This window comes from Elephas maximus, chromosome 10 (assembly GCF_024166365.1).
Source record: "Elephas maximus indicus isolate mEleMax1 chromosome 10, mEleMax1 primary haplotype, whole genome shotgun sequence".
NCBI classification, from domain to species: Eukaryota; Metazoa; Chordata; class Mammalia; order Proboscidea; family Elephantidae; genus Elephas; species Elephas maximus.
Window position 1 is genome coordinate 11602243 of NC_064828.1, and position 24454 is coordinate 11626696.

General features: G+C 35.8%; 1 protein-coding gene across 5 annotated transcripts in view; it reads right to left on the reverse strand.

Moving 5' to 3' along the window:
* Nucleotides 1–2023: 2023 nt before the first annotated feature.
* CTDSPL2 (CTD small phosphatase like 2) overlaps nucleotides 2024–24454 on the reverse strand; it is an 86729-nt gene continuing 64298 nt past the window's right edge. For 4 of the 5 annotated variants that reach the window (XM_049897731.1, XM_049897729.1, XM_049897728.1 and 1 more), the window contains exons 6-13: nucleotides 22077–22155; nucleotides 21673–21784; nucleotides 19357–19443; nucleotides 9291–9353; nucleotides 9108–9187; nucleotides 6027–6153; nucleotides 4664–4759; nucleotides 2024–4091 (exon numbers count right to left, since the gene is read on the reverse strand). In XM_049897731.1, coding sequence (XP_049753688.1) covers nucleotides 4026–4091; nucleotides 4664–4759; nucleotides 6027–6153; nucleotides 9108–9187; nucleotides 9291–9353; nucleotides 19357–19443; nucleotides 21673–21784; nucleotides 22077–22155 — 710 coding nt within the window. In that variant the 3' untranslated portion in view covers nucleotides 2024–4025. Of the gene's footprint in view, nucleotides 4092–4663; nucleotides 4760–5300; nucleotides 6154–9107; nucleotides 9188–9290; nucleotides 9354–19356; nucleotides 19444–21672; nucleotides 21785–22076; nucleotides 22156–24454 lie in introns of those variants that run through there. The other variant, XM_049897732.1, reaches the window with a different exon arrangement.

Consider the following 24454-nt stretch of genomic DNA (forward strand, 5'->3'; position numbering starts at 1 on the left):
TAAAATTGTACACCTAAACTAACTAGTATAAACTTGCTGCTCTTATCCCCTTCTTAAAAAAAGATCCCAAAACATGTTATATCCCCAGCACTCTTGCCTCTGGGCAAGTAAATTCAAGATACAGAGAAACATTTTATAAAAATGTATCCTAGTTAGTGATACTTGGATTCCAATAATAATTTAAGTAGCATTTAAATACAAGATACTGAGTTTTTGTGGCCCTTCTTCTGAATTTTAAAAATGGATTTTCTACAGGTTCCTAGCAGGCTTTCAACTCAGGGGAAGACATGAAAATAGTGACATAATCAAGCATATCAGCACTGAAAAATTACTATATACTCAAATGTAGCTCATGAGAGGAATCAGAAAGTGAAGGAATGACAACCTAAGGCCTTTTGGCCCATACATTTTTGCTCCCAGTCCACTCTTCCCCTATAAGGGGAAATAAAATAAACATTCTTTCTTAGTTGCTTGGCATAGTTATTCGGTGGGTAACTATTAACTAAGTTAATTTAGATATACAAGATTAAAAGCGATAACTAACAAATAAATACCTAGAAGACAAAGAGAAGTCAGGTCAGAAAACCTAAACTAGCTGCTGATGTGTCTGTAACCCACTGTATCAGTACAATTAATGAAGGCTTCAGTGTCCTTTCCATTTCAGCTTTCTGTGATTAACACAGATGTGGACGAGATCTGATCCTCACGAAGAATTCTGTGCTCGCTGGAAAGATTTGTAGGAGTAATGAAATGCTTTCTTCACTGATGAGATGAAGTCTCTCTGTTTTCAGGCAAGTTGACTGAACAAAACAATGAAAAATGAACTTCTGTAGAAGGCTAAATGAAGGTAATATCTAGATGGAAAAGTCATTGGCCAAAGATAACTTCTTTTTTAAAAAACATTCTATGTTTAACCCTAGAACAAAAACCCCAGAGACATATAAAAAAACAAACACTGTACATATTCATTTCACTGACAGTTACAAGAAAATAGCCATTTATAGAAGTTACAATGCTTTCAACAATCCCAAACAAATTTTGGGAAACAGATAAAGCCATTAGGTAAATAAATATACATATACTAGCTAATATAAAAACAATTTATGGTTACGAATTGTCATCAACTCTCTTTTTTAGGACCCAAGGAGAAATATTGTGATATAAATCTGGTTAGGGCTACATATGTTATATGGAATTAAAAAACACAACCGATTAAAACATCATCTCTAATAATGATACAAATATTTAAAATAATGTCTTAAAAGTCAGATATTTATCATTGGAAGTATCATAATTTTAATATGTACGTCAGAGCTGTAATGTGTACAGAGGTCACTCCTGCTGGGTCTGTCTTGGCAGGTCTCATCCATCTCTCCTGCATTTACTACAGTCTTTAGGGCACACATTTCCTGGGTGAGCTGAAGGGCTGGGCACATCTCAATTCGTAACATACACACCTTCACTTCACTACATGGAAGTGTCTCATGTGTACTAGTAAGGGAAGGGTAATGGAGGATAAAACACTAAATAGGTGGAGGGAAGCTGGATAAATTCTCTAAATTATTTTGAAGTTTTGAATTAACAACAAATTAAAAATGACCCAAATAAAGTACTGAAGAACAAATATTAAATTGTTGCCAAATGTTCTTGGGCCATGTAAAATTTCCCTTAGTTTATCTCTTTCCAGAAACTTTCTGTTTTGATTCATCTGTCAGTTGACTTTAACTCTCCTGGCGTGGGGCTGAACCCAGCTTTACCATTAATAAAATATGGTTATTTTAAAAGTTGGCGTTCATTATTAAGGTGCCTGTGTCACAGGCACAACGGTATAGGTGCTTATGTTTCCCTGTAAGTATGGGAAAGCCCTTTGAAATCGTACTGACTTAGAAAAACTTTCAGCAGTTCTAATGCATGCTGGAAGTTCTGAGCCTGTACAGGTTCTGGGGTTTGCTTGTTTGAGCGTTAGCGGGCCGGGAGCAGGGAGACATGTAACTAGGTTCACAATTCTCAGCAAGAGCCTATGTAAAGGTAAGGTTATGTACATTTTATTTCAAGAAAGACAGAAGACAAACAGCATAAAGATGCCCAGATGCCCTACAGATAAATACATTTCAAAGAATGAATCTGTAGTATTTCTTTTCCTGCAAGCAAGATACCTTTCTTTAAATTAAAAAAAAAAAAAATCAGTATTCTGAATTGCAAATGCTTTTGCTTTTTTTTTTTTTGCAGAAAATCTGCCATGATTACTTTTTTAATGAGTAAGGATTTTCCACAAAACAGGCTTGCTCTACATGCTAATTTTTTAAACAGTTCAGTGACACAATATGCTAACTACATACACAACAGATAATATAGTAAGAAAACACTCAACCTGATGAAAAGTTAAAATCTTCATTAATACACTGAAAATTGACATAACTCATGCCTTTAAAATCAAAAATACAAAAATTAAATGTTCTCCTAAAAAGATTTCCTTATTTTAAGGACTCATTTGAAAATGAAGCTGCATGTAATTTGTACAATAAAGTTGTACAAGTAAACAGGTAATATACATAAAAAATTAATTGACATACTCCTCAATTAGCAGTTGTCCACCTTTAATTTCCAATACTGTACTTTCTTAACAAGCATACAAAATATCAAACTTCTCTTTAGAAAAAGTGCCGTTCTTTGACATCCTTTACACAAAAACAGTCTGAGCCTGTGGCATGTTAATGCAGTCGCGAGGCAAAGCGTACTAACTTTTACAAATTCTACCTTCCGTAAAAAGCCTCCCGAAAAGGAGATTACACACCACTATAAAAATATCAACCTCTTACGGTAGCTGCATTAGAGAACCAAGGCTTGAAGACTCTTCACGTGGCGTAGAAACCACTATGAGAACATATTAACTGCACTGGTGGCCTGGGGTGTACTGCGCCACAGGACTATGCATAGCTACTGTTAGGTACCAAGACTGTTACACGGAGTCTTAAACTGATTGTAACCGAGAGCATAACAGAGGTACTACCAGCCCATGCAAAATAACTAAAAATACTGAGTCACTGTGCTGAATACTTCATTCCGGGAGAAAACCAAAGGCAGCAGTAACCAAATCAAGCCCAGCAGTTGACCAAACTCAGTCTCCTCAGACTGGTGCGCACAGTGAAGTGTGAGGTATGCCTTTACCCACGGACTCTGAGTGCCACTGCGAGATATTACCATTTGGAATACATGCTATCACAATGGTTTACATCTTTTGAATATTAGTCATTCGTATATTCTATCTACCCAGTCTCTTGATTTCTGAAAATATTTCACCTACAGTAGAATATTACAGAAACAAAATATAAATGCATGTCTTTCTAAATGAAACTTACATGGACTAAAAGTAGAGAATATTTTTAAACAAATATACAATATGCAGGCAGACAAAGCAGGAAAACGGCCATTCAAATGTATAACAAAAAACTAAAAATTGACTATTTCCAGAAAACTATGAAGCGCCTCAACTAAAAGGAATGCATAATGAGGTTCTAATCTAATACAGGTCAAAAACGTAAAAAGGTTATAAACCTTAACAGGAAAAATAAAACAACTTCTACTGGCCATTCCTGTTGAAATGAGACTCTTAAAGTAACAGAAGAGTGGCTACAAACCCACTGAGAGCACCAAACAGAGAGAAAACCACAGTCCATTTTCATCTCTGTTATTATCATAAAATCCTGTGTGTGACTACAGGTCAGACTGCTGGTGGCAGAAACAGAATTCTTTATAAACTGCAGATGTCCTGGACATAAAAAAATTTCACTGGAGTTGCACTAGTTCTAAAGACTCTTCTGTTTTAGCCTACCTACTGTGTGTATTCAATCTGAGATAGATAAAGTCTCTCTCTGTAACCCTTGATTATTATTGGGCACCAAAGATAAGAAAAGCAAGACGGGGTACAAAAATGCAAAATTTCAACAGTAATGGCAATGTTTTTGTCTTAGTCCAAAAGGGTCCTGCATTCTCTCCCCCTTCAGTGATCTGACAAGTCTTTGTATTTAATCTGGGGGCAGCAAATCATGCAAGCGAAATCTGTCTCTGATGTGAGGTCGGACATCTTCGTTCTGTAGGGAAAAAAGAGAATGTTTTTGAAAGTTACACAGTTTCAGAGGGATCATCCTCATAATGTTATAAACCTTCCTACTTTGCAGAGAAAACAGCACTATTTTATTTTACAACTTGTATTATTTTTGTTTGTCAAACACAGAAACCACACAAAAACAGTTACCTAATAGGTAAAAAAATTAAGCCACTGGCTTCTATTTTATACCTCAGCCTTAAAATGCACTGATCCATGAATACAGGGGAAATTCCCAGAAGGAGGTTTAAGGAGTGTGTGCACTGATTCTAGACCCGACCAGGGGAACAATTTTATGCTATTTCTAACACAACTCTTAGTGACTTGCAGGGGGAAACCCACTAAAATGCAAAAGTAAAAACATTCAAGTTATGAAACTTTAAATACTTACAAGCACAATTTCAGTATGATTTATAAGGTTCAAAAATGCATGTATCTTTTCAACCTTGCCCTTAATCTCCCACCACAGTTGATTTAGTATACATAAAGTGAAGCAATTAAAAAAAGATTTCTTGAGCTAAGAAAAACACAAGAAGAAAAACCAAATGATACACGTACCAGTTCTACAAGCTTCTCCAGAAATGGAATCAATTTTAGGAGTTCATTGTCGTTTTTATCCATAAACCAGCTTTCTATAGGGATTCCATTAGAAAGCTAAAATGATAAATAAGTAATAATCTTTTTATTTATATTTTGCCTTGTTTGGAAAAGTTTTAAGAAGAAACAGATTTAAGTAAAGTAAAACACTGGTCTACAAGTTCCTGTGAAAAGGAATGCCACCAGAATTCATGCTGCTGTACTCTCTGACAGCTGAGCAGTGCACGAGACAGAAGGAATAAACTGAAGCCTAACTGGGTTTTCAGTGCAATTTCTTCTAAGTGCATATAAAACTAAACAACAACAAAGTTCCATCAAAACAAGGATTATGAACATAAGAAAACACATTTCTTTATTCATTGAAGAGTTTATCAGTACAAGAATGCTAGGCATTGTGAACAGAAGGATACTGCTGATCTAAAAGAGAATACTCAGACCATCAGAAAGCAGATGCGTTCACAACAGCCAGTATGATAACCTAAAACATGGTAGCTGCTTAGCAAATTGATTCACTGAAGAAGAATCTAAAAACGAAAATGCGGAATATATTTGTTTTGTAGTAAACAAATCTACTTGAAAGCATTTTATCTAGGAACCAAGATGAAATTCCAGAAACAGCTTATTTCAAAATGCAACCAAATAAAAATGGTGACCTAAATTGAACACATTTCAATAACATTTTTTTTCCTTTCATACTGTTTATTAGGGACATTTTGAAACACACAGAAGGGCCAATCTTAGCTCATGTACACCTCAACCCACTTTCTACCCCCCCCAATTCTGCATTTTGATGCAAATTCCAGACATTGTATTGTAGAACATATTTATATAACATACAGTATATCCTGTAAGGATGACGCACGCATCTGTTATATTTCAAAAAAACATTAACAAAGGGTACAAATATATTAAAGAAATAGTCTGTTTAGAAAGAAAATATTTCAGAATGTCAAATCAAATAAACAGACCTGAGCAGAACACGGTTAAGCAATTTATAAATCTTGAACATGTTTATGATTAAATTACAGATGAGATAACTGATAAGACCGGTACTGAAGGAAGCAGTGTATCTCAAGTTACTCCTTATTCAGATTTACTACTCGGATTTTTCATGATGTATGTTGTACTTCATTTAGAAGTAAAATTTTCACAAGGATTATATCAATTTGGCATTTTGCTAACAGGCTTTTAATTCTAGAAGATGACACGAAACAGAAATTCTACCAGTAAAAATTCTGTTCTTCTCCCGTTATATTCTGTTTGGCGGCATCTGCCTTCACTATATTTCTTCCAACCTGAGTTTGTAAAGCAGCCCTCTTCCTACCTGATAGGCAAAGGCTTGTGGTGAGTTGTCAATTATTATAGTTTTGGAAAGATCTCTTCCAAGAATATTTAAGTCCTTTATATAGTTTCCTTGTACACAAACACAATGTTCACGGAAAAGTCGATGCCTAAAGACAAAAATAAAAACAAATTAGTTTTTTTTTTTTTTTTTTAATTTCTAAAAAGTACAACATACACTAAAACATACACACACCACAGGCTTTACAGGTTGTTTTCTCTCATTAAGGAAATAAATATAAATGTGGGCCTAAGCGTTGGGCTATACTTTTACTATAAAAATTTTTAGCAATTATTTAAACCTTACAACCAAATATTACCATGCCTTAAAGAACTTCGGGTTATTTCCAAAATGTTACGTTAAATTATAAAGAGGAATTAAAAATTCTGTAGATTTTTTTTGTAATTTATTTACCCAGGAAAGCTCAGCTCAGATGCAGCATCTGGTTGTCAGCGAGGTCCTGCTTTTTAACCAATTTTCCAGTTGACTGAGGCACAAGGAGATCAAGTGACTTGCCCAAGGTCACACAGTAAGTCAGTGGTTAGCCCCGCATTGGAACCCAGGATCCTCCTGGTTCCCAGGCCTCTGCTCTAAGCAGTAGAGCACACAGCCTCCCTATCCCTGTACACGCCAGAATAGAAAATGTAAGAAGGAACGTTTCTGTGGTGGCATTTTAAAAAATGATTTTTATTTTCTCTTCTATTATTGAGAAAAGGTGCTGAGGCCAAAACATTCCATCATTTCCCCCAACGCTCTTACTTCTCTTTAGTGTGTGTATGATCATTTTTTTTTTTTTTTTTGATGATGATCATTTGGAGAGCTAGGGTTGAGTGAGATGATGAACTCAAATCTAAGTTTCATTAAAGTAAACTGATGTTTCCCAATGTGTTATGTACTAATTAGAAAAATGCCGTAGCATTTAAAAAAGCTATTAAAAGTTTTATAATAGTATTTATTAAGTTCTATGGTAGATTACATAATCTCACTTTAGTACTCAAAATATCAAAGTTGCTGAATATTAATAATTGACAATGATACAATTAGATTTTTTTTTCACCATAAAATACTCCATTCCATATATATGTTAATAATTTGTAGTTTGGCATCCTTGTGTCTGAATCCCACTAAGCAATTTTTAAGGGGCTAGGGCCTACTCACACCTCTATTTTTAATAATGCGATTTCAAGAAAAGGGCATTTTCTACCACAAAATCTGCCAAAAAAAAAAAAAACCTAACACCAAACCAACCCACTGCTGTTGAGGAGGCTCTGTCTCATAGCAGCCCTACGGGACGGGACAGAACTGCCTCGTCTCTCTCCCGCTGAGTGGCTGGTGAGTTTGAACCACCGACCTGTCCGTTAGCAGCCGAGTTCTTTAACGACTGCACCACCAGGGCTCCTTAAAAAACCAAAAACTCAATCTTAAAAGTAATAGTGCTGGTGGTAATAACAAAGAAAAAGAATTTTACAAACAGACAAAATGCAGCATAAATAGTTATTTTTCCCCTTGTTATAATTTTAAGGAATGCTTCAAATCAGTAAGGTGATCATGTACCTTTGGAAGGTTTACGGACAATCCTACTTTGGGGAAAAAAAAAGAAATTAATTGGAAGTCCTCTTTGGGCCTAAATAACATCCCCTATTTTATTTCTATAAACACTGTGATACGAGGAACCTGGAGAGAGAGGTGCAGCAGGTACGTGCCAGTCACTGCTGATAGCTCGTCCCCAACAGCAGCAAACTCACCAAGGGTGTGGTGAACTGAGTACGTTTGTGGGTATTGTGATCATTTTAATTAAATCACACTAAAAACTCTCCAGTTATTCAGGAATCTGAGGGTCGATAGCACGTATTTGGAATTTTAGAAAGAAACTCCTTTTGCCTGTCATTTAATAGCTGGTCCTCCACGCTAACAAACTGTATTTGGACTGATGGGATTTAGGGATCACAGGCATTCCTTCATCTCTCAGTCCCTACAGCACTCTAACAAATTCAATCTACTATTCAAAAGTTCTTGAGTTTTTCAGAATACAAGTAGCTAAAACAAATTTAAAGCTCCCAGATGTTTAGATTTTATAAAAATAAAAGAGGGCCGTTAACTCACAATGTATTAAAATAGCATGCCTGTGACCTGCCCCCCAGTAAAACAAAAGCCTCAAGACTCTTGACGGGCTTTGTGTTGCTTCCTAACGGAGTCACCAAAGCAGCATCATCTGTATACTTTTATTCAAGTTACGTAAAACGGGCATAAATTGTAATAAACTTTTGTGAACAGAAAATGCCATTTCTTGTCTGTGTGTCTGCAACTTTATATAAAAAATGCAATGAAAATTGACTACAAGGACAAATTCTGATTTTTTTTTTGATTAAGTAAGAAAATTATCCAGCCATTAAAGTTTTTATAAACCTTTTGTGACATCTTTCTCAGCTCCAGTCAAAACCTCAAAGATTAACTCTCGCATCTTAGAGGGTTCGGCTGACAGAAGTTAATGGAACGAACTCTGAGGCTGCTTTAGAACCACCCACTGCACTCCCACCTCACCAGGAACACAGTCCAGATAAGAATAACCTCGCTGACTAAAGCACCTATAATTTCAAATTACTATTCAGGTTACATATTCTTTCCATGGAGGATAAATTTGCTCTTGAAAAATGCAAATGAGTTTGATTGATCCTTAATAATTTCACTATAGCCATTAAAAAAAGGTGATGTAACATGCATCGTCTCAGAAACGTAAGGCGGTGGAAACATCAGGCACATAATGAAAAATCCTACACACCCGGTCTCCGCCCAAGCCGCCCCCCCCCAAATGAAGGATACAGATGTCACAGTGAATAAATACATTTGATCTTTGTATCCTTTTAAAGAATGTCTGTCTGCAGCTGTATCATCAGGAGCTCTTTAAGAGTCTTGGAGCTTAAAAAATTCATTTATTCTCACATTCAACACAACAAATCTCTATATATGTAGCCAACTTATAATGGCCATTAAAATTAAGTAGAACCATAATAATCTCATAGATCAGTGTGACAGACATTTCCATTATTTCTTAATTAAATTTACCTGACCAGTTGCTTTTTAGGGTCTAGTATGTTCAGTAACTTGTCTGCATACACCTTCTTAGAAGCAGTAAAAAGAATGATCTACAAATTCAGGGAAAAGAAGTAATCATTATACGTGATCTAAATATGGGTGCTATACTGAATAAAATAAAAATAAATGTATAATTAGCTTAAGCCTTTTTACCTCATACATCTGAGACATTCGTTCCAGGAATTCCCTGAAGAATGGTCTTAATCTCACATAAACCTGAAGAAATATAAAGACAGGCTTCAACAAATAAACACACAAAATGGAAACCACTCATTTATAAAATATGCTGTGTTCTAACTTCGGATATACTATATTAAGAAAGTATGTATTTTAAACCAATAGAAATGTTTACTAGATGACCACTCAAACCAAATACACTTCACATACAAGAAACCATTTAAACACCTTTTGGGAGGGTGCTAATCATCACTGGTGATCGTTTTACTTTTACAGTTAAATAGCAATATACAATGTAACAGTACTTCACTGGAATGTGATTTTAACCAACAAACTAAAAATGGAAGGTTTTGATCCACCAGTCAGCTCCATCTTCCAGCCAGGCAGCATCCGTCCAATTACTGGGCAGGCTGTGTGTCCACCTCTAGCTGACCTGTCTCAATGACCTTCCTCAATAATTACTCAGAATTTCTTCTCAACAATCACCTGCTAACAATACTTTTAAGTTTCCATCAAAATAAATAATGTCCAAGAAGGAGATGTCTAGATTGGTGGGTGTTAATAACCTTAATTTTTCAGAAGTCAATCTTGCTGTTCCACAACTAATAATTCAGATACAGCATCTAAATTAGCACTATTGGGAACTTGAAACTAAAAATGTATCGGTCAAACATACCAGTTCTCAAAATGGCCAGTATGAGCAAAGACCTCAGTACCCAAAGGGCTGCCTTCTATACCTTATTTTCTTATTTCTGTAGGTGTTGTTTTTCCTACACTTAACGTGGCTCTTGCAATGTACTCCAGTATTCAAAAAGCACAGAAACATAAGCCAAGAGCTTAAGCACGAAAAGTGATTTACAGAGGATACTGACTCCTCTAATATGTATTCATTTTATGAAATAATTTCATAAAAAGAAAAATTTATATTCCATTTAAAGGTGGTTATTAACCTCAGATACCATGAGCAACCAGTATTTATGGGATACCTGCAGTGTAAAGGGCACCAGACTCACTGGACTCAGATTAAAACACACACACACACTCTTTCTTTCTCTCTCTGTGGTGGCACCAAATTCAAATCTAGTTTCATGGACTTTAATTCTGGCATCCATAACAATGCACACAAAATATCCTCATGACAAAAATCCAGTTCTGGTGATGTTTTAGGGAAGAAGAGGGGTAGAGTATATATAAGATTCTATCTTTGTAACTTGCAAGGCCCAAATGGTATATGATAATGCCAAATATATAGCAGGTACTAGAACTGCCTGAAGTTAGGCATGCTGTTGAAGATTCTCGTTTAGTTCTTCTCCCTCTAAAAACATGAATCGACTCACTGGCAATGGGTTTTTGGGGGAGAAGATAAAAAATTACTGAACATCAAAGTCTTATGACAGACTCCCTTTTTACAAAGAGAGGAAAGTCAACATGACCACACAAGTACAACCAGATAATTTCCCTAAGAACTGACCACTTGTGAAAGAAAACTTCCAAATGATTATGAATATGCTAGTGACATTACACTGTCTCCATCTCCAAGCTAGAACAAGTTGACTTGTTTTTAATCCTATTAAGTCAGGTATTCTATCTTAATATTCTGACTAATCAAAAACAAAGTAAGTCACATACCCCGCACCCCAGCAAATAAAAGTACCCAAACCCACAGTACCTAATCACCACTGTTTAGAATTTAACTAGTTGTGACCTTACCTTCCTCTTTACTGAGCAATGACAAGATATATGGCTATAACAAAAAATCTAACTGTAGCACTGCTGACTATAGTAAAAAATTCTAAGAACTTAAATGGATTGTTTAAATAAATTAAAAAAAAATTAAAAAGGCACAAAAAATAAAAATATTGTGGAAGAATGAAAAAGGAAAATATTCATTACATATTGAGTGAATAAATCAGACTATACTTCAACCCGATTTAAATGTTTAAAAAGCGTGTGCGATAAGCGTAGGCACAGAAATCAACTGGACACAGACATACTCGGTATGAACAACAATTCTTCTCCTGACACCGTTGTAGTTGTTCTTCTTATTAATCCCGTCATTTTTATCCGGAAACATTGGTGGCCTGGGTTGAAAACCACAAATGCCTTATTTGTTTGGTAAGCCAAACACTGATAGATTTTAGATGTATTAGTATTGTACTGCCAATATCATTTTTATTAACTATGGGTTTGTTTTCAAAATAGATTATGATGGCGAAGAAAAACTCATTAATTCTGCCAATACTTTTGCTCAATTACCTCATTTCAAGGAAGATGACAAACTATGAACTATCAGAGCCTTCTGTTTGTTGCTAAAAATGTTTATCACTTAAATGCATTTAGGAACAAAAAAAAAAAATCCCCTTTGTATATGTATAAAGGTTTTCAATATCCCTGTGTCCTCACCCGCCCGCACTGTGATCTGAGATAAACAGGGCCTTTGTAATTTGGGATTTCTTTCCTCTGAATACCAACACACTTCCATGTGAGGGGCGTACTTCTTAGACTTTAATATTTTATTTAAACAACTTAATTTAAATGATACTTTCCAAGCATCTTCATAATTCATAATAAGTAGAACACTGTTCTAAGGTGACATTTTCCAACTTTTCAGTGAGTTCAGGTTACGTCAAAACTATAACATCATCATGTTATTTTATTACTCTGACTATATTTAAATATAAGATAAACCTTAAAATTTGACACTGTTTTCAAAATGTTTTTACTGGGGATGAAAGGTGGTACTCAGGATGAAGGAACATGCTGCTGAGAGTGCTTCCCCACCATGAGAAGGGAGTAACTGCTGACTGTGAAGGTCTTCATCCTCAGAACTGATTTACCTGGACTTAGGAAGGCAAAAAGGAAGGTATTTCAGTACTGAAAGACGCTGGCAGAAACTGAGGTGGCCAGTGGAAAACAAACAAACAAACAAACCCGTTATTTGGATATGTCAAAGGTAGACATGAGCAGAAGCATACAGAGGCGAGGAAGCATTAAGTACTGCTCAGTAGGAACAAACCAAGAACACCTGGAAGGCCAGCACAGTGTGACGGTTTAATTTTTGAGACAATGACTTGTTGCACCACGTTGCAGCATGCCTCCAAATGCTAAAATTCCATCCCACAGATGCTCTAACTCGTTTTTCTTCTCCCAGCTCTCTCCTCGTTTTCTACATCTCCTCAGTCTATGCTGGTCTCTACTCAGTACTTCACCAATCAATTCTTCTTCAAACTTGCAACTCCTCAAAACTATGTATTCTCTCAAACATCACCTAAGGCTTCCTTTCAGCATGTTATTCCAAATCATGTAATTATTTTACCTACTTTATAGGTATTTTGAAAAAACAAAAAAAAAATTTAGTTTTAAAGTACCTAAAATGTTGTAATAAGAAACAAAAAATACCCTAAGACTGTAACGCTACTACTCGAAGATAGGGATTTACGTTTATTATGCAAAACTTTGAAATAAAATATATTAGACTAGTATTTGCTAAATAGTGATAATGGAACTGAGCCTACATATTGTGTTATGGACTGATTTTACCACAATTTAAATTTTATACAGAAAAACAGTGAATTTATAACAGTATAATAACACTTAAATTAATAACCCTACTTGATATGAACAATACCTGACAGTCAGCCTGCACTTTCTTTGATAATAAGACAATGAGAATTTCCTATAACTGTATATAGAGTCCCAATAAGGAGCCCTAGTGGTGTGGTGATTAAGCCCAAGGCTGCCAAGTGAAAGGTCAGTGGTTCGAATTCACCAGCTGCTCCGCAGAAGAAAGATGTGGTATAAAGATTCCACAAAGATTTACAGCCCTGGAAGCCCTATGGGGAAGTTCTACACTGTCCTATAGGGTTGCTGCTATGAGTCATAATAGACTTGATGGCAAGGTTTTTTTTTTTTTTAAACAGGCTAGAAGTGCCTAACAGAACTAGATTTAATAAAAGTAGTCAATAAAACAGTAATGCATTTATGAACTTATTATAAATGTTGCATGGTAAAATCTGTCTAAATTCAAACTCATGTTAATTATGTAATTTCAAGTTATACACTGAGTAATTACTATTAGTTTACTGAACCTTAATCCAAATCATAGATAACTTTATCAGCATGACAGGAAAACACCACCCAAAGATTAAGCAGTTTCAACTTGTGGACAAATGGCTAAGAAAAAATTTCTTACATGTGAGTCTTTTCAGGAAAACTATTTAATACTTTTTCTATGATATCCTTTGAACTCACAGCTATATTACTATAGGTGAAAAAAAAAGGTAAATTTACTAGGCTTATCCACTTAAAAGTACGGCATCTGTTTCTACTGATTTCATCAGCAGAAAGAATTAAAGCAGTAAGAGACGAACAATGTTGGGGAATGTGAAGAATCAGAGACTGCAATTAACAGAAAAATCTTACCATCAGTGGCTCTGCCAAGTCATTTACCCTTTCTGTACACCTCAGTTTCCTTATTTATAAAATGGGGATAATAACAGTATCTACCTCATAGGATTATTGTGAGGGTTAAGTAAGTTAATACATGAAAAGCACTTAGACTAGTGCCTGGGACACTGAAAGTGCCAAAGCTGTTAATTTATTATCTCCCTCATTATTTAAAAGCCATCAGTCACATGCAGAACTGCTGGGATAAGTATGATTCCACGGGGCAGAAATGGGCAAGAGAAAACCCTAGAACTACACTCTATACTTCTGGAAAAGTGGGAAGTAATAATGAACTGTGTCAGTTGACAGCTTAATATTTAAATCAGTTAACATCTTCTTGGCATCAATACCAGACCATAGAGACAAAACCCAGACCTTCTCCAAGGAAAGGAGGGTTGCTCAAGTAGGCCCTGTGGAGGCCTCAACTTCGTAACTCATTGTGTGATTTTATGGTCTCCCTTCGCTTCACACAGTTCCTACGAGAGGTAGATGGCTGCTAGGGGTAGTATTTGTAGGAGGATGAACCTGGGGGTGAAGAGGTAAATACTGAAACATCAAAACCAGTTAAGAATTAAAAAAATAAAACAAATTCTCAAACTAAAAATCTCTGTAAAACTTTACCATGTACTACATAGAAATACATTTAAAAAAGAAATTGTAAGAGTCCAAGTGAGATAAATTGTAGCTTAATGTATTCATGGAGATGGTGTATTAAAAGATAGCAATGAGGCATAATTTTCATCAAGTAAAAACTGGCCGTTTTAAATAAAAAAAATTGTGCCTTTAAAAACAAATTCTAAACTTCAAAGTGAATGAAGCCCTGAATTTAATATATTTAGTAATCAACTGTCACCTGTCACATTTACGGAACATTTTCAGATGTTACAAGAGCTTTCTATGTAGTGTTATTTTTTGTAAGGAAATGCTCCTAATTTTAAGATGCACTGTAATTAAAAACAAAGAGTTCCCCATGAAATACATTCTCTTATCTTGGAGAAGTAGGTAACTATAGGTTTCATCTATACCTTTCTTTTTTTAACCTAAAGTTAATAATGAATAATTACGAAGAGAAAATTAGTACCAATGACTATACCTACTAATAAGAATGGGGAGATTACTATAAAATTACTTGTCTTTTTAATATTTATCTAAAATCAACTCTAGAAATATTATTCCCCACCAGTGAAAATATTACATCTTTCCTCAATACTTAGTGTTCACACCCTCAAATTTAAGGTACAAATATACATACTTCTGTACAACAAAATTATGCTTTATGAAAGTCAACAACAAAATGCCTCTAGATTAATAACAATTTAATTAAGAACTTGAAAGAAGGAAAAACTTGATTAGGTATTACTACCAAAGTCTTCACCTGAGTGACTGCTTTTTTTCTTCCTAAGTAGAAACAGTGTTGCCTTTCCTAGGAAAGACTGTACAGACGAGATGAAGGCCACTGACCCTGCACTTCTCTCGCTGTGTGATATAAAATGTTTGAGATGCTTATGAAAATTATCCTAAGCTTTATGGTTCCCCAAAAGAAAAGAAACTATAATAAAGTGGAAGAGGCTAAGCTTTGCTAACCATGGTTCCCCACCCACCTCTCCCCCCAGCTTCTCCCACAAAAGCAACCTCTCCTAAGAACACAAAGCATCCTCTTAGCAAGCAGCTCCCTACAGGATCCTATCACTCCTTGAGTGCTTACCACAATCTGATTTCTGGACAGCTGACCCAAAGTTTGTTGGTTTTACTGATCTTCGGAAAGCCACTGACTGGCTAAAGTCTTATTGGTGAACAGAGTCAAAAATCAGATGCCCCTGCCATACTTTACAGAATGAGAAGGTGGAAAACACAGTTACGTTTGGCTGCACTGTGGTGAAACACATGAGGCATCTTCTTTTTGTCTTCAATCAGCCACGTTTGGGCTGAGTAGTTCTATTACATCTTCAAAAACTGAGCTCCAGTTGTTGATGGAGACAGAGGAAGGTCATTGAGGAGGTGGTTCAGCTCAAGAGCTAAGTGAAAAATCTGTCTTTTGATTCAGTCCTGCTTGTGGATAGAAGTCATCTTCTGGATGGAAGAGGGAGTGAGATGACCTAGAGTCTTGAATTGGTGGATCTGCAGGAACAGAAACTAAATACAGTGGAGACCTCTTAACTGAGTAACACCACGAGATGGATTTCCTGACAATGTGTCAATATAAGCTAAATAAAAAGATTAAACATGTGCTTTGGAACTGACCATGCACTTGTTTTTCCAGATATCAAATGCATTTTACCATTCAATGAATAAATGTTTTCCCACTAGCTAATTATAAAACAATATAGGAAAAAAATAACAATTTAAGGGGGAAAAAAGTCCCACTCAAACAAAAACCTATATACTTTTCCTTTGTGAGTGCTATACCCTCACTTTAAAAAGTCAGTTCTTCTTTCAAATGACTTTTTCTCCATGTACACAAAGTATTATCTGTCTACTCCATTTAAGGTCAGTAGTAGTAATAGAAATCAAACTGTAATCTCAGATGGCTCTTTTAAGTCTCTTAATCCCTGGAGATATGAAATTCAAATACACTCAAAGTACTAAATTTAGGCTTGAATAATCTACCTTTTTGTAATTTCTAGGATTTGTATTAACCAAGTTTGCTCCTACTTGTCAGTCAAAAGAAGAGTATATATCATGAAGTCAGGCAATCCTTAAATGTGAGTAATGTCACCTCAAATTTCCCTCAACTTTGATCCGAAAATTCTAAGACAGCCACAACCAGATTTCTGTGGATCTAATTTTCTCTATTTGTTAATAAGAATTTTGATGAACATTTGATTATTTACTTCCACTTAGAGTTTAAATATGTAAATTTACTGTATATACTCTCATAATTATTAGACCAGGGGTCAGCAAACCGCGGCCTGCGAGCCGACTCCGGCCCACCGCTTATTTTCTAAGTCACGTTTTCCTGGGACACAGCCATGCCTATTCATTCACGTGCTGTTCATGGCTGCTTCCGTGCTAGAGGGACAGCGTTAAGTAGCTGCCAGAGTCCATATGGCCCACAAAACCTAACGTGTTTATATCTGGCCCTTTATAGAGAGTTTGCCAACTCCTGGTACAGACAATTGTTAAAACAAATATGAGACAATTTACTTTAAATTGTTTTGAAATGAAGAAGAAATCACATGTAGAATTAAAATTATATACAGGAAAACAGTAACAAATTTACCATACAAAGGAACAAAAGTAAAATAAGTTCCAAGAAAACACTTCTCTGGCTTTGATTCGGATGAAGGCACTCAGTCCCGTTTTACCGCCACTGTTTTACTTTTCGTTTTTGACACATTCAAGAGTATATACAGTATCTCACAGTAGGTTTCTCCTTTTACGTGGGCCCCATTACACCGAAGTTGTTAAACATTGAAGTCACATCTTACCTAATGTTGCTTCTCCAAAATCTCCTAGGTCATCTCAGACCCTTGTGTATATGTCTTCTTTGCCAGCAGATGGAGACAACACCACTGAAAGTTTAAAAGACATCATTCCCTGTTTAAAGGGAGCTTGCTGGTCTGAAAAAACGGGGGGAACCCTAGCCCAAAGATTTCTTCACAGCTACTTTTTTTAAAAAAGCAGATAAAATGGTTTGCCAAAACCAAAAATCCAAGGGAATATACCCAGTGCTGACTATGGACATCCTCAGAAATTTACTGTGGGGAAACGAAACACTACCCGTGATGTAGTATCTAAATCATATTAAATGCAATCACCTCTAAAGCCTGAAGATTCAAACTTCCTGCTTATTGCTCCTGATTTATGCTCAATTATTTATTTTTCAGTTTCAGAGAGCATAACTTAGAATACATAAAAAAGTCCTTTAAACTCCAGAGAGATGAGGTACAAATATGGTTTTTATAAATATTAACCATATACACTAAGAAGCCGTTTGTTCAAAATAAAACAACTATCCAGATGCACATAAAATAACAGGAACTTTATAAAGGGAGTTAAAATAGAAATGGTAAAAGGAATAAAATCAATTTTATGGTCATACAGAAAGAAGTGCTCACAAAGGGAAACAATCAGACTCACCTACTTCCCAAGTTTATCTCCCTATTAAAATTACATGAACACATCAAAATCCATCTTGAAACTTAAGAAGTCATCTCGAAATCATTATTTACCTACATTTTTTCAAATAACAGTTTTCCTTTCCAAAATCATAGCCCTAAAGCCACTGTTTCTGGGTGTAATTTTAAAGGAAAAACAGGGTTATCAAATTTAAAAAGAGAGAACCAAGATATTGCTATATTATTTATATTTGCCTCAAGACTCCTTTCCTTGAAATACACTAAACAAGAACAATCTATTTGGCAGCTTTGGAATTTTCCAACAGAGAGAACGTTTTATTAAGAAAAGGATTTACCTTAAACTGTAGAATATTCAGTTATAGAAGAGTACGAAAACCTCAAAATCCCTTATTTTTATGTATACTTTGCTCATTCTTTGGTTATGCATCAGGACTAAGAAGGGAAATGAATATAGTATTCAGGTATTAGCACACCTACCGTACCTATCTAGGTTAACTAGAACTGACAGTAACTGCTAAAACGGTATCTCTTAATGACTTATTACAAGATAAAACAGGTAAAGGTGGGCCCTGAGCCACAAACTTCTATTTAACTCTGAAATTTCATTATTCCTACGAGACAGTATCTGCCAGGAAAATGATAACCACATTCCAAATGCCTATTAAGAGTACAAAACAACTCTAAAGACCTTTCCATAATCCACATGTAAATGCACTGTGGCTTTATTTAGTCAATCCTTGAGTTCACTTCCTCTTGACAGACCTTCAAAAACTAGCATGCGTGAAGATAATGCTAATTAAATAACATAACCACTACCACAGAAAAGCACTTCGCAATTTTCAAAGTGTATACACTGATATTAATTCAAATCTTCTGACAGAAAAATATCACACATAAAAAACTATTGTCAAAACACATAATCCACAGCCAAACGCTAACACGACTTGTATTCGCCACTGCTATCCGTCCATCAGAGCGAGTGAGGGAGGAACACTTATACCCAAATCCTCAGGTAAAGCAAGAGCCAGAAGGGTGTGCTGGCATTCTGGGTTAACAGAGACAAGCTCTATCAAACTGCTACCTACAGACCATACTACTATAGGAAAAATAAAATGACCAACAAGGAATGAATTTTCTTTATAGTAATTGGATTTTGGAAACAAAAAACAAAAAAGGCAAACAAAACACCAGGTATTCCTGGCAGGTTGATCTTGGGATCTATGATGTCAGTGCTCCTGCCTCCACCTGCTGGCAAACGTATTATGAAACTAGCAGAGATCACTGGATAGAAAAGTTAGTATTTTTTATAACAAATAAATGTTGTTTTATGTAATTAGCATGGTGCTACTTTGTGTTAGTAAGTCATTAAAATATCAGTGAAATCCATTAGGTGATATACAGAAAAACATATTTAACTTCACAAACACACACACACAAAAAAAACCTACAAAAGATTTCTTGGTTCAGAATGTTATCTAAAATGCCAAACATTAAGTGAAAAAAATCTTCTTAATTACCTGGTAAATGACATCTTGGAAGAGGACTGGAAAGGTAAGTGCGGCATCTTCTAGCTCATTTAGACTACAGTGCACTAGTGTTTCATCCTTAAAATAAAAAGCACACGTTGAACGAACCAAAATAATAACAAGAAATTTCACGTATTTGTGATCATCAAAAACATTTTATTAAAATGCCCGTTAATGTGTGGAATTTTACATCTATAATCCAGTATTACATGTGGCAAAGCAATCTGGGATAGAATTTTCGAAGCCACTGGTTCTCCAAGTGTGACCTGTGGACCAGTACCGGCTTCACCTGGGAGCAAGTTAGAAATGTAAATCCTCCAGCTCCATTTCTAATGATTCAGAAACTCAGCGAGGGTCGGGGAAGGCTGGGGGAGGAGCTGAGCCATCAGTGTTTTACTAAGTCTTTCAGATAATTCTGTGTGTGCACAAATGTGAGAACCATTGCTCCGAGTTCTGTGGCGGCCAGCTTTTCTGGTAAGGAAAACCACATGCACACTACAGCTGTTCTTCTACAATGAGCAAGTGCAAGTTTACAGTCTAATTGTTAAGTATATATACATACGTATATGTACACGTACGTGTGTGTATGTAACTCCTTATCCTCAAACCTTTTACAAAGACTCCGATCTTAGGAAAAGGATGTTTTAGTATCTCATGAATACATTATGTAGACATATAAACACTGCTTAACTAAATCAGCAATCAATAGACTTATCTTTTATTACCAAATTTATTTTTTCATTAGGAGGGTAAGAAGATAAAGATCAATCTAGGATATGTACAGATATTTAAATTTCTCAAATTCTATATGGTTAAAAACAGGGCTTCCATTTGTATTAAGTGATAACAGCATTTATTTTTTAAAACATAGCCTCCCACAAGTTTTTAAAATGTGTTTAAGCTCAATTAAAATGAAATACAAATGTTTACACCTTTTGATTCCACATCTTATTAGCCAGAGTGTTTATTTTAACCTAAAGTTAGATTACATTAAGAGCAGAAAACACTGTAGATATGCCTGGGGGAGGCAAAGAGCAGCAAATACTCTGGACGTGCCTCATTTAATATCCCATCAGGCTACACATTGCAAGGTATTCTCTTAGTGTCATAAGAAAATCGTAACTAATCCTACCACTTCTACTACAACAGATCTAAAATTCTCATCATTCTTCCTTAACTACTTCTATAAAATTATTCATTTATATTCAGCCAATTCTTATTTTTCCTTCTCTATTTATTTACCTACCTTCACAGTAGAGTCTAAACAGTATGGCTCTAAATAATATGAGAGCAAGTTTGACTCTAATCAAATTTGCTATCATGACCACATCAACTCCTAACATCAAAATCTAGCAAAATCCTTTTTAGTTTCTCCCCTGACTTGCACATCAAATCTGAACTACTCATAATCAGTTTCAAATTTTTGCTTTCTCTTTCTACGTATCTTCTAATAAACTATCTTAAAGATACTTAGAACTCCTGGATGCCTATCTTCCACCTCTTTGGCTAGGCAAAGGCTAAGGTGCTAAATTCATAAAATACACGCTAATTAGAGGTAAATTTTCTGAGAACCAAATCATATCCCCAATTACAGGGTAACAATACCAAATGCTAAATAATGAAATGAATTCCCATATTATATATTTTATTTTTGCTAATATAAAGAAACTGGAAGCAAATGGTAAATGTAGTGACCACATATTCAATCTGATTAACAAAAAATACGAGATTTTCAGTTTTCAAAGTTCTTCTGGGTATCTAAAACATCAAATTGTAAATCACACCAAGAGAGCATAATAAATGTTTTATTAGTCAGCATTAAAGAGATCACGCTTTGGAGACTCTTACTAATAAGAGTCTACTGGTATTAGGTAATGTACAAAAGACCAGGAGAAGCAGCATGGGCTTGCATAAAGGAAACTCACTGAGGTCCAGATTACATGTGCTCCTTCATGACAAAGAAGGAAAAATCTAAAATCTAGGCAGGGTTCCAATGAAAATCAAACTAGGATTTCTTAGGAGATTAAAAAAACAAACTGCAAGGTCTCAAGACTATGGTGGAAAGAACTAATCTTAACACAAAAATAAAAGTCTAATTTATTCTCAAAGGGTACCTGATACCAACCAAACAGAAGACCCTTCCATTAGAGTGTGCTTAAATAAAAATTTCAGAACATTTAGGACATATTTACAGTAAACTCATACTATGTGGATATTCATACATTGTTTTCTTTTAGGTATTCTGGACCATTACTTAAAATAAGAATTTAACCCCATTATTTCCCTCTACAGATGGTAGACACTAACCAGGTCTAAAACCAGGGAGAATTCTGGTGTGCTCCTTGTTTTCAGTGGCAGAGCAGGTTTCCTATTTAGCTGTTCTTCTGTTAGTGGTGGAACGTGTTTGATGAAATAATACCTGTAAAGCAAATTTGAAGAAAAGTTCAACATTTCTATTTTTTATAAATATAAAATATATTACTAAATCCAGCCCATCTTTAAATCTTTAATTAAAAAATGTAATTTAACTCAGTAAATCAAACGTGTAAAACATGTAAAGTGGAAACACATGAATTAGTATTTCAGCAATTCAATAAAGTATTAATGATACAGGTCATCTGCTCTCTGTGATACACCACCCAGCCTCTCCTCCACATATGCACTTTCAGTCTGCTCCAAGAAATACAAACCAACAAAGAAACCAGACTCACGGGTCAAATACTTCCCAGTCTTCTTCATAGGTGGCCTCTGCATGGGCTGATGAATAACCGCTATCTGGAGTTACTGGTGCTAACATTTAATGAAGTGAAAAAACAAAATGTTAGCTTTACTCACTTAATGTTTCCACAAAGTACACATTTTTACTGCTTCTATATAAGATATTCCTGAAACCCTGTGTAATTCAGGTTAAAGATAGGAATAATTTGTGAACAGTATTTAAAAGCAAATTTATTAACATATAGCTCTAATTCCAGATCCAAAGGACAAAATTATCACAGAAACAAGATGGAGCCCTGGTGGCGCAGTGGATAAGAACCTGGCTGCTACACTAAACGTCAGCAGTTCAAATCCACCGGGCACTCTTGGAAACTCTACGGGCAGTTCTACTCTGTCCCATAGGGTCGCTATGAGTTGGAACTGACTCGACAGCAAAGGGTTTTTTTTTTTTTTTTTTTAATAAAATGAAGAGCTAGATCATGCCTAGTAGAATGAAAATTCCTATCAGCTAAAACTTACTACTTATGACTAGAAAAATATGCTCCACAAAAATTCAACTTCTATCTGGACTGTGTTTATATGGAGCCCTGGTGGCGCAGTAGTTAAGAGCTACGGTGAGCTATGTCTGCTAACCAAAAGGTCAGCAGTTCAAATCTACCAGCCGCTCACTGGAAACCCTAAGGGGCAGTTCTACTCTGTCCTATAGGGTCGCTATGAGTCGGAATCGACTCAACAGCAACAGGTTTGTTTGTTTGTTGCGTGTTTATATGTAATAACCATAAACATTTAATGGTGCTCTTAAAGCAGTAATCCTCACAAAGTGCCTTGTACGCATAGGCAGTCAGTAAATGTATGCTGACAATAGACCCACAGGTAGTTTTTAACCTGGGACCGATCAACAGTCTTTAAGATGTACAGGAATCCCAAGAAGACTTATGGAAAAAAAGTTGTACGTACATTTTTCCAGGAGTCTCAAAGCCTTCTATGACCTTAAGAAGTTAGGAAATTCTCCCCTATAATAGATGTCACTGCTTTATAGGGTCTATCATTTTACTTCTGATCTGTTCCTTTGCCTCTGTCATTGCTTTACAGGATCTATTATCTCACCTCTGTGTTCCACAGCACACAGTCCATTCTGTTTCAGCTAAAAATACGTCAATTGATATAGCTTTAGGAATCACACTGGGAATTTTCTAAGACAATAAGTACAACTTAAACTGGGTGAGATGACAAAGATAACCTGCAAACTAAACAGGTAATGCCTGAGAGATACAAGTTTAAGATGGAATCCAATAAAAATGGTTATAATTTTTCTATAGAAATGGACTGCTGGTAGATAATAGTCCTTCTAGACAAAAACTAACCTTTTTTTGCTATTATCATGTATTAATACCTTTTGAGACAGAGACAATATGGTGTGTGTGTTCAGTGAATGCCATCAGACATAAAGCGGAATTTTTGTTTATCCATGACTCAGCTTTATGCCAAAAATGGGTCACTAGCACAAGAGGATAATGGAAAATGTATCTTCCAATCACTTTAACTATTCTAAATTCTTATTAACCTCAGAGAAAGGAAAGTGGAAAAGGAAGTACATTTATTGAGTGTCAATGTACTAAGTAGCTTTCATATTTAACCTCATTTAACCTCTATCACCATTATTATTTATATAACTAATATGTAATTGTACATATTTTTAATTAAGTATATATATAAGCAGGAGTCCCTGGGTGGTGCAAACAGTTAATGTGCTTGGCTGCTAACTGAAAGGGTGGTGGTTTGAATCCACTCAGATGCTCCTTGGAAGAAAGGCCTCGTGATCTACTTCGGGAAAATCAGCCACTGAAAACCACAGTTCTGCTCTGACACACGTGTGGTTTCCGTGAGTTGGAATGGACATGATGGCAACTGGTTTTTTTTAGTGATTATTATCATCATTAATTGTTGTTATTACCACTTTAGAACTAAGAGAACTGAGTGTTAGAGAGCTTAAATGCGTTGTCCAAAGTCGCACAGCTAAGTAGTGGTACAGCTGTTTCAATCTCAGGGCTATGTGAGGCCAAAGCTCATGCCTTTTTGTGCTATTCCTATCAGTGTAGAAGGAGCCCTGACTGCACAACGGTGAAGCACTCGGCTGCTAACCAAAGTACTGGCAGTTCCAACCCACTGCCGCTCCACTGAAGCAGTCTGCTCCTGTAAAGGTTACAGCCTAGGGAGCCCTGCAGGGCAGTTCTACTCTGTCCCGGGGGGCTGCTGCATGTCGGAGTCGCCTCAATAGCACACAACAACAATCAGGAGAGAGCACCAATTTACCACATCTTCTCCAGTTTCCCACCTCACATTCAAATCACACCTCACCAGCCTCTTGCTC